Raw genomic sequence first — 14,063 nt, forward strand, 5'->3', positions numbered from 1 at the left:
TTCGTGTGTGTTTGTGTGTGCGCATGTGTGTGTGCGCATGTGTGTGTGTATATGTGTGCGTGTGTGTGTGTGTGTGTGTGTGTATGTGTTGGGGCTTTCTCAGATCTTGGAGGCCCTGGCACGGAACGATGAGCAGCTGGTCCAGACCTGCACCCGCCTGAGCTCCAGCACGGAGCTCATCCCTGAGGACCTGCAGGCCAGGTTCAGTGCCATGTGTGGGGAGAGGCTCGAGCACGTCGGACGCCGCGTCACCAACTACCGCAAGGTACAGCGGCCCAGCCAGACATACACATACATAAACACACACATACATACACTCACACACACAACTCATATTAATATATTATGGAAGGGATAATAGACAACCCTCCATTAGATTATCCGAAAATAAACGCATGTTCAGGTTGTAATGCGGCCACGACGTGCAGCGGAGTGGCCGTTCAACCTTGTAGTGCGTTTATTTTTCGGATAATCTAATGGAGTGAAGTCTATTATCCCGCTTATTCTACTGTTAAGAAAATGTTAAATATTAAGTTATTTTTACATTTTTTTGTTATCTCATTTGGATAGTTAAAGCTGTTAAATAAGTATGGTAACACTTTAAAATAACATGTGCTTATTAACAGTGCATAATAAGCAGTTAACAATTCATTGTTTCACGAATGGCAAATGGGGGCGGGACTTATTCACTCTCTCCAGTTATATATAATACCTCCATGGTCCAATTCAGTTAGGTTCAATTTAATTTGTTTTTTATTTAGCCAATCGGTAAAAAGACTTACTGCCCAAGCCGTGGATTTTGTGGTGTTTTTCTCATGCTTTTGGCTTTGAATTAAGTCCAGATCGTCCTCACTGATAAGTTTGTGCCTCTTGCTGTCCTTCGGGGTTGTTGTAGACCAACTTTTTCTCTTAATGGACGGCTTTTGGCTTTCTGGAGTCTCCTACCCTCGCCATAACTCTGTCTTGGCCCAGGTGTCGAAATCGACATATTTTCCAAAAACATTGAAAGTAACTTCTGGTAGGCCGTAATCAGACATATTCAGCGCAGCGGTGTTTCTTTGCTGTTTTTCCTTGATACAATGTTACAAATTAACGGTAATTTTCACTGAACGTTCTAAAGAACTCGGGCGAATTGATACAAAATATGTCAAATAAGGTAAGAAAAAATGGAACTACTTCATAGCCGTGCAAATAACCGATTTTTAATTGCACATTCTAAAGAACCTTCACAATGGGAAACTGAATCAAGCAGTATGGGTAAGGTAAGTGGTCACATGTACTGGAATCCCATGTGTGGTGCATGCTAGTTATTACCTTTTACATTACAGTGTAGAACATTTACATATTGACCATTGATTGATGGAGCCAACACATGGAAGTGAAGGTTATGCAGTATGCACTTGGGTACACTCTGATGAAACCCCAGTGTAGAAATGTACAGTTATGGTCGAATTGACTTCGCTGAAGCTAGAGTGTGTGGATTCACTTATCTGTGGATCACAGCGCCATCGATGCCAGCGATCCGTGTGGAATGTGATGACATCAGCATCAGTGCGGAGAAAAAAAGGGTTTGCGCAAAGAGAATGAAAATTCCATTCTTTCATTTCCAGCTGGCTTTATAGGGAACAGAGGACTGCAAGGGAAGAAAAAGGGAAACAATCTGGATGGAAATATTTAGGAATGCGCTTGGCTTCTTTTTGGTGCGTGTGATCAACATCCGACTCGGTACCGGATTAATTACACCAGTCGCTCCACTCCGTTTATAAATATCTCAGAACATCCAGTACGCCCTCGAAGTTGCGTAACTTCCTCTTCTGTGGCGTTCCATTTGGAGGCTCCCAGGGAAGTCGAAAAAAAAAAAGGGGGGGTGCTGTGGCCCCTGGGCGTTGAGGGCCCCCTCCATGGGTCAAGGCTGCTGTGGAATGTGGCAAGTCTGGTCCCCCCCTTGGGAGCCAGAACACGTTGACCAGCTGTGTCTCATTCGCTGCTTCAAACGCGGAGCGCAAGAAAAAGGGCCGTGGCTACTCGGAAGAGGCCCCGGGGCAGCGACGGCATGACAAAGAATAGGGGCAGGAAAAAAGGACGGGCATTTCAGCTGACCGCGTCCGTCTCCAGCCTGCGCCTCCAGAATTCCCACGAAGAGGTGATATCGGACAGCCGATGAGAAGCAGAGGTGTCCACGGAGACTGTTGAAGCCTTGGCTCGTGTTTGTGTTCGTTATGATGTGTGTATGTTTTTGTAATGGTATTTTACAATACAGCCCTAAAGCAGTGCAGTTCAATGTGTTTCCCAAATACCAGAGGCAATGTGGACCTTGTTTTATTTGTCCAGGCATTCTTGTTTTCAGTTGGAGACTGCAGGGGCGGGATTCATTTTTCACTGTATTTGATGTTTACTGTGTCTGTTTTTGCGTTTTTGATTTATGGCCCTGGAGTCTCAAACACACATGAAAACATATTGAAGGAACATGGTTAAAACACTTAAATACACACCCGCACACATGCCCACCCCCACATAGCAGCCCACACACACACGCATGCACACACACACACACACACACACACATATATAACAATACACACATATGCATACACACACTCACCAACACACACACACACATACACACACACACACACACACACACACACACACACACACACACACACACACACACACACACACACACACACAATGCTCACTTAAGAAGAAAGAGCTATGAAATGGAACCGTTCAAAGTCAAAAATCTGTAAATAAGCCTGCCATGATGAATCGCATTCCTGTTTGAAGTTACAATGTCGAGTCCAGTCTGACGGATGTCTATGCACAAAACATACCATGATAGATGTTTATCCCCTGGAATGGTTTCAACATGTGTGTGTAAACAGTCGCCATAGGCACACAAGATGTTTGTTTCACACATGTTCCATGCTCCGTGCATGTAAAGGATGTTTGTTTGCACAACTGTAAACCTTTCAGTCAGGATCGTAAGATAACTGACCCAATGCAATCCATACATGAGCCGTGTGTGTGGGGGTGTGTTTGCATGTGAGTGTGTGTGTGCCTGGGGGTTTGAGTACGTGTGTCTATGTGTATGTGAACTGCTTGTGCTTTTGTGCTATGTGTGTCTATGTGTACTGTACGTTTACATGTGAGTGTATTTGTATTTTTTTGTGTGAGTGAGTGCGTGTGTGTGTGTGTGTGTATGTGTATGTGTGTGTGTGATGAATGTATATGGACGCAGTATGAGGAAAGCTGATTCAGCAGTATCCTCACACAAATGAGCTCTCACCACCTGCCGTACTCACCCATGGCAGGGAGGCGGCCAACCACAGCACGGCAGGGAGGCGGACAACTATCCTGAGCATAGTTTTTTTGTGACATACCGTAGATTTAGGAGGTTTGAACTCATATGCATTCATTCAGTCATATTTTTGAGATTCCGACGCATCGTCCCATTTCCTCCTCTGATGTATCTGATCATATGTGCATAGTATGTTAGTGTGTACCCAGCCCAGCACCCAAACCAAATGCTTCAGCAGTACTGTAGACCTAATGCCAATAAAGCTTCTTTGAATTTGAATTTGTCTGGTAAATCACTAGCCTGGCGAGCCAGACCCACATTAAAATGTAGGGTCTGGGCACTCACCGTTCGCAGTGCTCAGTCCGAGGGGCGGGATAATCAGTTGTCTTTTAAATTCCTTCTGCACGCAATAGGACGCAATAGGATATTTGTTTTCAAGTAGCAGGGAATTCAAGCCAAACCGTTGCAACTCTGCCATCAATCATTATGTTAAGCCCACCAAACGACTCTATACACGATTTCAATGTCCTGATTAAGTTTCGATTTCTGGAGCTCACAAGCCAACGGAGAGTTGCTAGACTAGCCCTGGCAGCAAATGTAATTTGCTGCCGCTAGGGGCGCGTCTAGATTTCTAGGCTAGTAAATCACTGCATGAATCGCTAAAACTGCCCAATCAAATCATGCTTTCAAAAATGACATTAAAAATATGCTGTCCCTCTTTGCTTCCTGTAGTTCTCGCGGGTGCTGAAGAACCGAGCCTGGCCCACATTCAAGCAGGCCAAGACCAAGGTGTCTCCGCTGCACAGCAGTGACTTCTGTCCCACCAACTGCCACATCAACGTGATGGAGGTGTCCTACCCCAAGACCACCACCTCACTGGGCAGCGCCTTCGGGGTCCAGCTGGACAACAGGAAGAACTCCACGCTGGAGAAGGGCATCCGCAACACAGAGCAAGGTGCTTAGAGATCACACTGTGGCTTTTACATCAAAACAGCAATTATTCTTGAGCTAGTGTGACTTTTTAATGGGGAAGGAAATCTGAATAAGACATCAAATTTGACAGTTGAGGTGTATTGATGTCACTTCAATATATCACATTATTGATTGTATCCCGATAGAAGGTTTATTGCGAGACTTGCTTTAGGATTCAATCCTAGTGTAGCTGCTGAGAGAGATTTTAAGTTATGTGTGATATTTGTTGCATCTGTAAACCGTTCAATGATGACTGATTGAATATGCCACTGGATCTCATTAGTAAATGAGTATATAGTTGATGTTTTTATCAAATATGACACAGACTCAGGATGAAGCAAACCTGAGTCGACCAATTGTCAGTCAGCTATGCTACCTCTGCTCTAGCACTTCCTTATGTTATGCCTTATTGTTTTTGCGTCACCAGGGAAACTGGGACCCATGGTGTACGCCCAGCACACCATCACCACTATGGCTGCCCCCTCGGGGCACAGCTTGGGCCGGACGGAGGGGCACGGCCTCCGCTTCCTGCTCCGCGAGGACGACCTGCTAACGCTGGACGCCTACCAGAAGCTCCTCAGCAAACTGACCACCGTCATCAAGGAAATGGAGAGTCACGCTGCCCAGATTCACGAGTGAGTGCATGGACACTTCCCAGACTTCGCTTAGCATATCGCTAATCCTTCAGTTAGCAAGGCATCACCTACCATGTCATGCTCAATCCCTCTCATAGCCATTCATTCATCACATACAGTAGTGCACTGTATAATACTGAGTAGCCTAATGTAGTGAATGACTGGACATTCTGAACATTGAGGGATTGTGTATGACTGACCATAACAGGGCTGTTAGGACCTGCAGGCTTATTGGCTTGAATAGGAGCAGACATTGTTTCCATGAGTGTCTGGTAACTCAAATAATTAAAATCTCATTAGCCCATAGAAAATGCCTAGCAGCAGTGGGTTTTTTTCTGGTGCAGTGGCCTCTGGCTTGGGATCTCAGTAGAGAGGATTAGCTTGTTAAAAAGCTCATTTTGTTATCTGCATTCAGGAGAGAGATAGGCTCACAGTAATTTAATTGGACTGAATTATCATTCTTCTGCCGAGGAGGCCTTTCACGCTCCTTAGTAATTATGGATCATGACACCCTTCTACTTCCTGTTTTGGGTTGAGTACTTTTTGTTTGTTTGTGGTTGACATTTACTTTAATTAACACCTGTCCACCACCGTTCTGCTTCAGTTGTGGTGTGATGAAATATTATTATATAATCATAAGAAATATTCAATATTCAAAAACTGTTATATAACTGATATAAATTACTAAACCATGGCACTGAAAAGGGTTTTTCTTTGATGACCATATCAACGACCTGGTTTACTCTCTTTTCTGTAGAGAGGGAAATAATAAAGCAACATTGTCGTAGTTAGACTAAGCCGTAAACACTGTAGATTGCAGATATTTATTTAACGGACTTTCAGTGGCTGCATTAGGCCACGGGGACCTCACACAGTGTGTCTTTTTAGAGTACTCTGAGCTTGGAACGGGCTGCTTCCGTATCTGCTTTTTCCATCAAGCACCCATTTTCTGTGGCTATTACTGTGACACCAGCAGGAGCATATTTGTTACCGAGTACACATGTGTGTGCGTGTGTGTGGATGTGGGTGTGAGTGTAGGTGTTAGTGTGCTTGTGGTTTTGTGAAAGTAAATATGTGTGTGTGTGTGTGTGTGTGTGCGTGTGTAGTTTTGTGTGTGCTTGTTGGTGTCGTCGGGTTGGGTGTGCTTATACATGTGTAAAAAGTGTGTATGTGAGAATGTGTGCACATATACAGTATTGTGTGTGTGTGTGTGGTGTGTGTGTGTGTGTGTGTGTGTGTGTGTGTGTGTGTGTGTGTGTGTGTGTGTGTCGTTGGGGTGGGTCTGCTTGTACGTATGTCAAAGTGTGTGTGTGTGTGTGAGTGAGTGAGTTAGTGGGTGTCGATGTTGGTGTGCTTGTCCATGTGTGAAAGTGTGTGTGTGTGGGTGTGGGTGAGTGGGTGTCGATGTCGGTGTGCTTGTCCATGTGTGAAAGTATGTGTGTGAGAGTGTGTGGACATCTGTGTGTGTGTGTGTGTGTGTGTGTGTGTGTGTCTGAAAATGTACCTTCCTGGTCCCGTTGTTCCGTCCAGTTGATGGCTTCATTGTCTGGGAGCACATTAACACACATCAGGAAATGGGACACTCGTAGGTCAGCACAGGTTTCAGACAGGAAAAACTTTTAAAAGGAAAGAGAGAGAGACAGAAACAGAGAGAGAGAGAGAGAGAGAGAGAGGGAGGGAGAGAGCTGGCTCAGCTTCCAATAAAAGTCACTCACAGTCAGAGAAATGTATGAATCAGGAAGGCTGTCATTAATGCAACATTGTGTTTGCAGTGGCAGCAGCCTCTTTTTATATCAGTTACACCGAGTGAGGATAGAGTGGTGTGTATCTTCCATCAGGGCTCTCCATGCTGCTGTTATGTCTGTTTTAAGCAAGTGTCTCAGAGAGAGAGAGAGAGGGGGGGGGGGAAGTATGCAAAAGTGGAGATGAAGTGATTCAGAAACCACAAGAGAAGGAATAGAAAGAGAAGGCGAACTGATGCCAAGACAAGACATCAGACTGAACCTGCGGTTTGCTGTGTATCAGTTAGTCTTGTCAGTTGCAATTACATTTACATTGAGCCCTGTGTTCTTGGATTTGCTGGGAGGCCCCCTTAATCTGGGCTCTGGGTAATGGTCTTCCTCTCCTCTCCTCTCCACTGCTCTCAACCCAGGGAAGGGGCTAGTTAATGGCCAGTTCTAGCCCCCGCGCGCCATTGTTCTGCTACAGATTCCATTTGTGTAGCCATTAGTCGCTGGCTAGGGAGTGCAGCAGCTACTTTACTGGCTACCCCACGTGGTCTTGTTTCACATCCACGTATACACACACACACACACAGACACACACACACACACACACACACACACACACACACACACACACACACACACACACACACACACACACCTTCACTCACATGCACACATACTCACATGCACACACACAAACACACTTGCACTCACATGCACACACACACACATACACACACAGTTTTGAGGCTGCTGCTCCCTGCGATGGATTGAAAGGGGTATTGATCCCCTCCACCACCATCCCCAGCTTGTCAGAGGCCCAGAAGAGACCCAGCCAAATAAGGGCCTTGGACAGCACGCAGAGTCTGTTGGACTGATTTTAAAAGAGCTCCAGTCTCTCCATCTCTGTCAATCTCTCTTATTCTCTTTCTCCTCTCTCTCTCTCTCTCTCTCTCTCTCTCTCTCTTCCTCTCTTCTCTCTCACTTTCCTCTTGGACTGTCTTTATCATTATCTCTCCTTCTCTCTATTTTCTTCTTTCTCCTTCTGTTCTTACTGTCTTCCCTTATTCTTTCCTGCTCTCTCTCTCTTTGTCTCTCTCTCTCTCTCTCTCTCAGACTTCCTCTCTGTCTCCCTCCTTTATCAGGGTGGCTGTGATGAACTGATCCTGTTTCTTGTTCTAGCTGAAGTGTCTCTCTGATGAATAAGACAATTTCCCAGTTGGGAGTCAGTGTTTGTGCACCGCTACGTGCCCCCTACCCCACCCCACCTACCTCCCATGCTCCCATGCTTCTGTGAAGTACACTGGAATCTGTTCCCAAACGGAAAATGGACCCAAATGCCAAATTGGTGCCACAAACATGTCCATGAGTGGACAGAGACACTCTCCCCAACACCTTCCCAACTCACCATGCCTTGCGATCTGCTTCTGTGATAAACATGACTTGCTTCAGTGGAGCACAGTAGAACACTGCGGTCCCTCCCCACCAGGAAAACAGACACATGAACACCAAATGCACGCCACAAATAGTGTCGCAAGTATGTCTCTGAGCAGACTCACAACAACAACCAACAGGAAGAAATGTTTCTAGGCGTTGCAATCACAAAATGCGTGTTCTTTTTTTCTCTGAGCTGAGACGTGAGTGAGCTGGGTGAACATCTGCCCAGCATACTGGACGCTGACATGTGGTTTGTATCTCCGTTTTCCTTCAAGCTCTGTTGAGCGCAGAAGCCAAGGCCAGGGTGCCCCTCACCAGTCGGGTATAATTACTCAGCTTACAGTGGGGCCAGTTCATCAAACTCTCACCACGTCTTGTTGTGTTGCTGCTCTGCAGATCTGTGTGAAGTTGTTATGAACGTCGGCGTTCTGTTTCTGTTTCCGTGTAATGGATTAGACTTTCAATTCCTTTTCCTGTGTTTGAGACAGAGAGAAAGACCACCTTTATCTCTACCAGTCACGGCCAAGCCAGACTTCTCAATAAAAGTGATCACCGCATGTGTGTTTCGGATGGCTGAAATCGCCCGCGTGTTTTTGGGGACGCTCTCGGTTTGCCTGCCCAAAGGCCCTTTTGAAGTGAAGTGGCAGGAGCCAGACAGCGGAGCCTGCCGGACGACAGGCCGGCTCCTTCAGATTCAAATCATTGTTATTCCTCCTTTCTCTCTGCTCGCTCTCCTTTCAAGCTCCCTGCCTCGCAGGCCCCCAAGCTGCGTGCACTTCCTTATTAAGGCTCAGCCAATGGCAGGGCACAGACAGGCTCTCCATGGCGATGGAATGTCACTTTGGCTTGGAGGGGCCATTGTTCTAGAACCTGGAAGGCCCAGTGACAGACAGAGACAGTCCAGCTGAGCCTGTGGAGGGCTTTTAATCTGAAGCCCCCCTCCCCATCCCCTGGAAGGATGTGGTCTATTCACTGCCTGTTTGAAATGATAAAGGGCACACAATCTATCATCCCAAAATGTGCAAGGGAGAGTGAAAGAAAGATATAGAAAGGGAGGGAGGAAGAGTGAGAAAGTGTTGGACAGAAAGAGAGAGACAGAGAAAGAGAGAGAAGGGGAGGCTTATAAAGACTGATTGTATTTATTTCCCTAAAGGATTTACGTGCATTTTTCTAGACAGCCTCTCGTGCTGAAGTAGTTGCACAACGGAAAATGTGCACTGTCAACAATGAAATTAGAGACAGAAGTTGACACTTGATGTGTTAGCATGTGTTTGAGCCCACATTGACTAAATGTGAAAGAGAGAGAGAGAGAGAGAGAGAGAGAGAGAGAGAGCGCTTGAGACAGATGAAGAGATCGATCGCTGTCAGAGACGAGGCATGGTGTTTGGAAATGTGCCTCCAAACAGCCGCGTGTGTCGCTCCAGACTGTGGGAGCGTGCGCCCACCACCTCTCCATCTGTGCCCCCCCCGGCCCGCACCTCCTTCAAACGCCTCCTCAGCCTGGCACAACGGAGCCGCTCTCTCTCTCTCTCTCTCCGCACCGCTGTCATGTGTTGACACAGCTGCCTCCGCCGTGTTTTGAAGTTATTAATATTTTGAGGACCTCTGAACTGCCGAAGTTGTTGTGCGGAAGCCAGAGGCAAACAGGTTCTGGTTTTGTTTGGCTCTGGCTCTCCTCTGTGGCTCACTCCGACCGCACATCTCTGGCTCTCCTCTGTGGCTCACTCCGACCGCACATCTTGATGACATTAGCACTCTGCGGCCAATCAGCCCACGGCGTGTTTGCCGTGGAAAATAAACTCTACGGACCAGGCAAGAGGAGATGTTAGGGTTGGAGAGGTTAGGCCGGTCCTTTGCAGCATTCCTCATTTAAGCAATAGTTACACAGATAGCTCTATTCTGGGTCTTTATGACCGATGCCATCTTTAGGCTGATGCTTGCATCATGACAAAACTGTCCTCTCTCTCTCTCTCTCTGTCTATCTATATATCTGTATATCTATGTATCTGTATATCTATGTATCTGTTTTTCACTCTTTTTTCATCTGTTTCTCAGCCTGCTCTCCTCCATCACCAACCCTACGAGTTCTGAGGTGAAGCCGTCGGAGACTTACATATCGGCGGAGAACGAAGGCGAGAGGGGCGAACGCAACGGGAAGAAAGTGTGTTTTAACGTGACGACGGGAGACGAGCAGGAGGACTCTGGCCACGACACCATCAGTAATAGAGACTCATACAGGTAAGCGCCTCACACACACACACACACACACACACACACACACACACACACACACACACACACACACACACACACACACACACACACACACACACACACACACACACACACACACACACACACACACACACACACACACACACACACACACACACACACACACACACACACACACACACACACACACACACACACACACACACACACATTTACACAGTGCAAAAAATGAAATCTAACCAAGTGTTATTAATCTTATATTAAGATTAAAAAATCTATTTGGTATTGTTTTTAGTATGAAAAGACTTACCTAGCGCCCTCTCAAAAGAACATTTTGACTTATTTTAAGAAGACTTTGACTTATTTTAAGGAGTCTTATCAAGACAAATTTGCTCAACGCACTGGCAGACAAATTTGCTTGTTTTTAGGACACATTTGCTTAACGCACTGGCAGACAAATTTGCTTGTTTTCAGGGTGAGATGTCTTAAAATAAGTCAAACTTTTTTTAAATCAAGTCAAATGTTTTCACAAGAAAGCGCTAGGTAAGTCTCTTTATACTGAAAACAATACCAACTAGTTTTTTTTATCTTGATATAAGATTAATAACACTTGGTGAGATTTTGTTAGATAAGCAGTTTTTGCAGTGCAGTCAGCCAATGAGGAGCTCCATTAATGAAGAGCTTTATATAAAAATGCAAACAACTGCAATTTTTCTCCTTGCAAAACAGATGTAAAAATGTGTATGCCCTTCTTTGTACCTTGAGGGAAAGTATCTGCAGGGAAATTAATTACAAATGTAAGTGCAACATTTGCCCATAACATCTATAAACTCATGGCCAACCACTTACAGTAACTCAAAGCAGCAGCCTCCTAGCCTTGGTGCGCTGTGCGCTATGACATCAGAGGAGGCCTGGCTGCCTTCACTAAGCAGCTGTCAACAACAGCAGCTCCAATTGCCACAGCCTCAGCTGGAAGCTTTCCAGAACCCTCCGCATGAATGAGAGCTTTGCCCAGCATGCAGATGCATTATGGGAAAACATATTCCACATGACACTCCGTGATCAGACAGGTGTTCCTTTTCAGTGTAGTCACGCAAAGCACTGTAATTAACCCTTACATCATCTATTGATCATTATGATTTTTCTTCTTCTGGCTAAGTCAAGATGGATTTCTTTTGTGCATCGTTATAATACATACAGTACACATTACTTACTGTATTGTACACTCATGTATACAAAATGAATACATTAGCCATGCTGTTTCAATACATACGACTGATGTGTCATTGCAGTGACTGCAACAGCAACAGGAACTCCATTGCCTCCTTCACCAGCATCTGCAGTAGCCATTGCAGCTCGTATGTGCACAGCGACGAGATGGACTCAGGTGAGAGCACACTTAGAGTGGATGTGTGTGTGTGTGTGTGTGTGTGTGTGTGTGTGTGTGTGTGTGTGTACAGTATGTCACCTCACTGTGTGTTCACTGTGTGCTGAGTGTGTTTCACTAATTCACGGATTAAGATAAATACAGAGACCAAATTTCCCTCACGGGATCAAAAGAGTATATATACTTATACAAAGTTGATAGATTCAAGGACTGTAGCTGTCTCTTCAGCACTAGCTGTGCCCTGACGTTTGAGTGTCTGAGTTGGCTGCAGAGCTCTCGGTGGAGCCTAAGTGCTTGTCATTAGTGTGACTGCAGGCGGGTCTGTGCTGGCGGTCATCTGTGGCTGTCTGTGTGTTTGTGCCGCAGGGGACGAGATGCCGGCCAGTGTGTGGATCTCCCACGACAAGCAGAAGAAGCTCCATGGGTTTCTCGAGCATCTGTTCAGCCAGGTGTGTGTCTGGGTGGGGTTCCCGTTCGTGGGGCGAAATCCTCTGGTAATCATATCGGCAGACACCCCACACACACAGACACACTTACACTAACACACACACACACACACACACACACACACACTGTGGGGCCCTGAAGGCAGGGAATGAGATGCAACCCACTCATATACTTGCATGCACAAATGTAAACTGATCCACCCACAAACAAAATCAGCACTCTGGTGTAAATCTTTCAAACATTTTTTTGATTTCCGATACTGAAAATAGGCCTAAATCACAATATGGTGACAGTCCCTATTTGCTGCAGAAGGCCTCTGTCATAATGATGTATAGCCACTTTCAGTGGCCTCTTTGACCTTTCACCCCTCTGTCATTTAACATGACACATGGCACTCAGGTCTTGACCAAAGCCAAACATACCAAACCTATGGCATGGTGAAGCCGGCCTCTGCTGTCGCCCTGGGAAAGCCTGGGCGTGACTGTATGACTGCTCTTCCTAGGGGACTATGGGGCCTGCTGGGGTAGGAACCTGGCAGATATGTGGTCATTAGCACCAGGGAGTTGGTAATATGATAAGCATCCAAAACACAATCAGCTTTCCAATATATTTGTATATATATAGTAGCTTGGAGCTCACAGATCGTATTCTGATCAGAAATCTATATTAAGCAAATTCATATTTCGTGATTGGAGGGACATGTCTTCCAAAAACTACCTCTCTATATGTGCATGCCCATGATATGTTCAATCATTTCCTGAAACGCATAGCTCACAAGCCATTTAATCTGACATTACTGTCAGTTAAGCAGGGAGCCTTTTCTAGAGGTCCTTAAAAAAGAGAACACATACAGGCTCAGTTTTTATCAGTATCTCTGCTTCCTGGGCAGTCACCCCGTAGGCTTTGTTTGCCCAGTGCCGAATTCTCCGTAAGCGGACTTGCGCCTCAGAAATCTTGACCGCCAGTGAACTGAAGGAGAAAAATGCAGGACATGCCACCACAGCGTAGCGCTTCTCTGGATGTTTCCTGCTGTTTTGTTTAAGGGCCAGCCAGCTTCCTCCAGCTTTGTTTACATAGTGTGTGTGTGTGTGTGTGTGTGTGTGTGTGTGTGTGTGTGTGTGTGTGTGTGTGTGTGTGTGTGTGTGTGTGTGTGTGTGTGTGTGTGTGTGTGTGTGTGTGTGTGTGTGTGTGTGTGTGTGTGTGTGTGTGTGTGTGTGTGTGTGTGTGTGTGTGTGTGTGTGTGTGTGTGTGTGTGTGTGTGTGTGTGTGCGTGCGCGTGCGTGTGTGTGTTTTGGAGCCAAAAGCGACCTGATCAGGAAAAGCTCTAGTTAATTTTGCTTCATCCTTCTTGTCAGTTTTACAAATGAAATCCTGGCTGTTTGTTGCTCAATATCCACTTATGCCGTCCTCCTTTAGCTGCAGTCTGGTCAGTAGGAGCTGGATGATGGATTTCACCTGCTTGGTGACCATAATGGTTCAATTCAAATCAACTCTTGGATTTAACTAATCTTAGCTCATCAGGGCACACTATAGTGAAGCGACAGCACAAACCATGCTTGCATTTATCCGTTGCTTAGTCTATCGCTCTGACTCTACAGGTTGAGTCAATAACCAGCTTGCTGAAAGGAGCCGTTGTCGCCAAGGCCTTCGAGCAAACAAAGTGCTTCACCCCGAACCGAGGACTACAAGGTAATGATTCACCATGTGGAATAATATGAGAAAAATACCTTGGTATGACACAGCAATTATAGGCATATGTCTTGTAACAGTGACCATTGAGTGGCCAATGAATCACTGTGATGGGTATAGTAGTTCATGCATTGCAGATTATGAGTATATGATTACTCTTTTACTTTACACTTCCTGTCATCAAACACTGCACTTCATTACAAACCTGGTGGCAGAGCTGTTTCGGATGTGGC

The 14,063-nt window shown here is 45.8% G+C and overlaps 1 protein-coding gene across 2 annotated transcripts in view; it reads left to right on the forward strand.

Annotated features, from left to right (window-relative positions):
* prex2 (phosphatidylinositol-3,4,5-trisphosphate-dependent Rac exchange factor 2) overlaps positions 1-14,063 on the forward strand; it is a 140,742-nt gene that overhangs the window by 72,267 nt on the left and 54,412 nt on the right. For both annotated transcript variants that reach the window (XM_076290911.1, XM_076290912.1), the window contains exons 23-29: positions 104-265; positions 4,034-4,256; positions 4,701-4,908; positions 10,128-10,310; positions 11,600-11,694; positions 12,061-12,143; positions 13,740-13,830. In XM_076290911.1, the coding sequence (XP_076147026.1) occupies positions 104-265; positions 4,034-4,256; positions 4,701-4,908; positions 10,128-10,310; positions 11,600-11,694; positions 12,061-12,143; positions 13,740-13,830 (1,045 nt within the window). The remainder of the gene's footprint in view (positions 1-103; positions 266-4,033; positions 4,257-4,700; positions 4,909-10,127; positions 10,311-11,599; positions 11,695-12,060; positions 12,144-13,739; positions 13,831-14,063) is intronic.

Source organism: Alosa pseudoharengus, unplaced genomic scaffold (genome assembly GCF_046254945.1).
Source record: "Alosa pseudoharengus isolate Yale_2024_CS ecotype anadromous, Long Island Sound unplaced genomic scaffold, YU_APseudo_1.1 YU_APseudo_1.1_scf_18, whole genome shotgun sequence".
Classification (NCBI taxonomy): Eukaryota; Metazoa; Chordata; class Actinopteri; order Clupeiformes; family Clupeidae; genus Alosa; species Alosa pseudoharengus.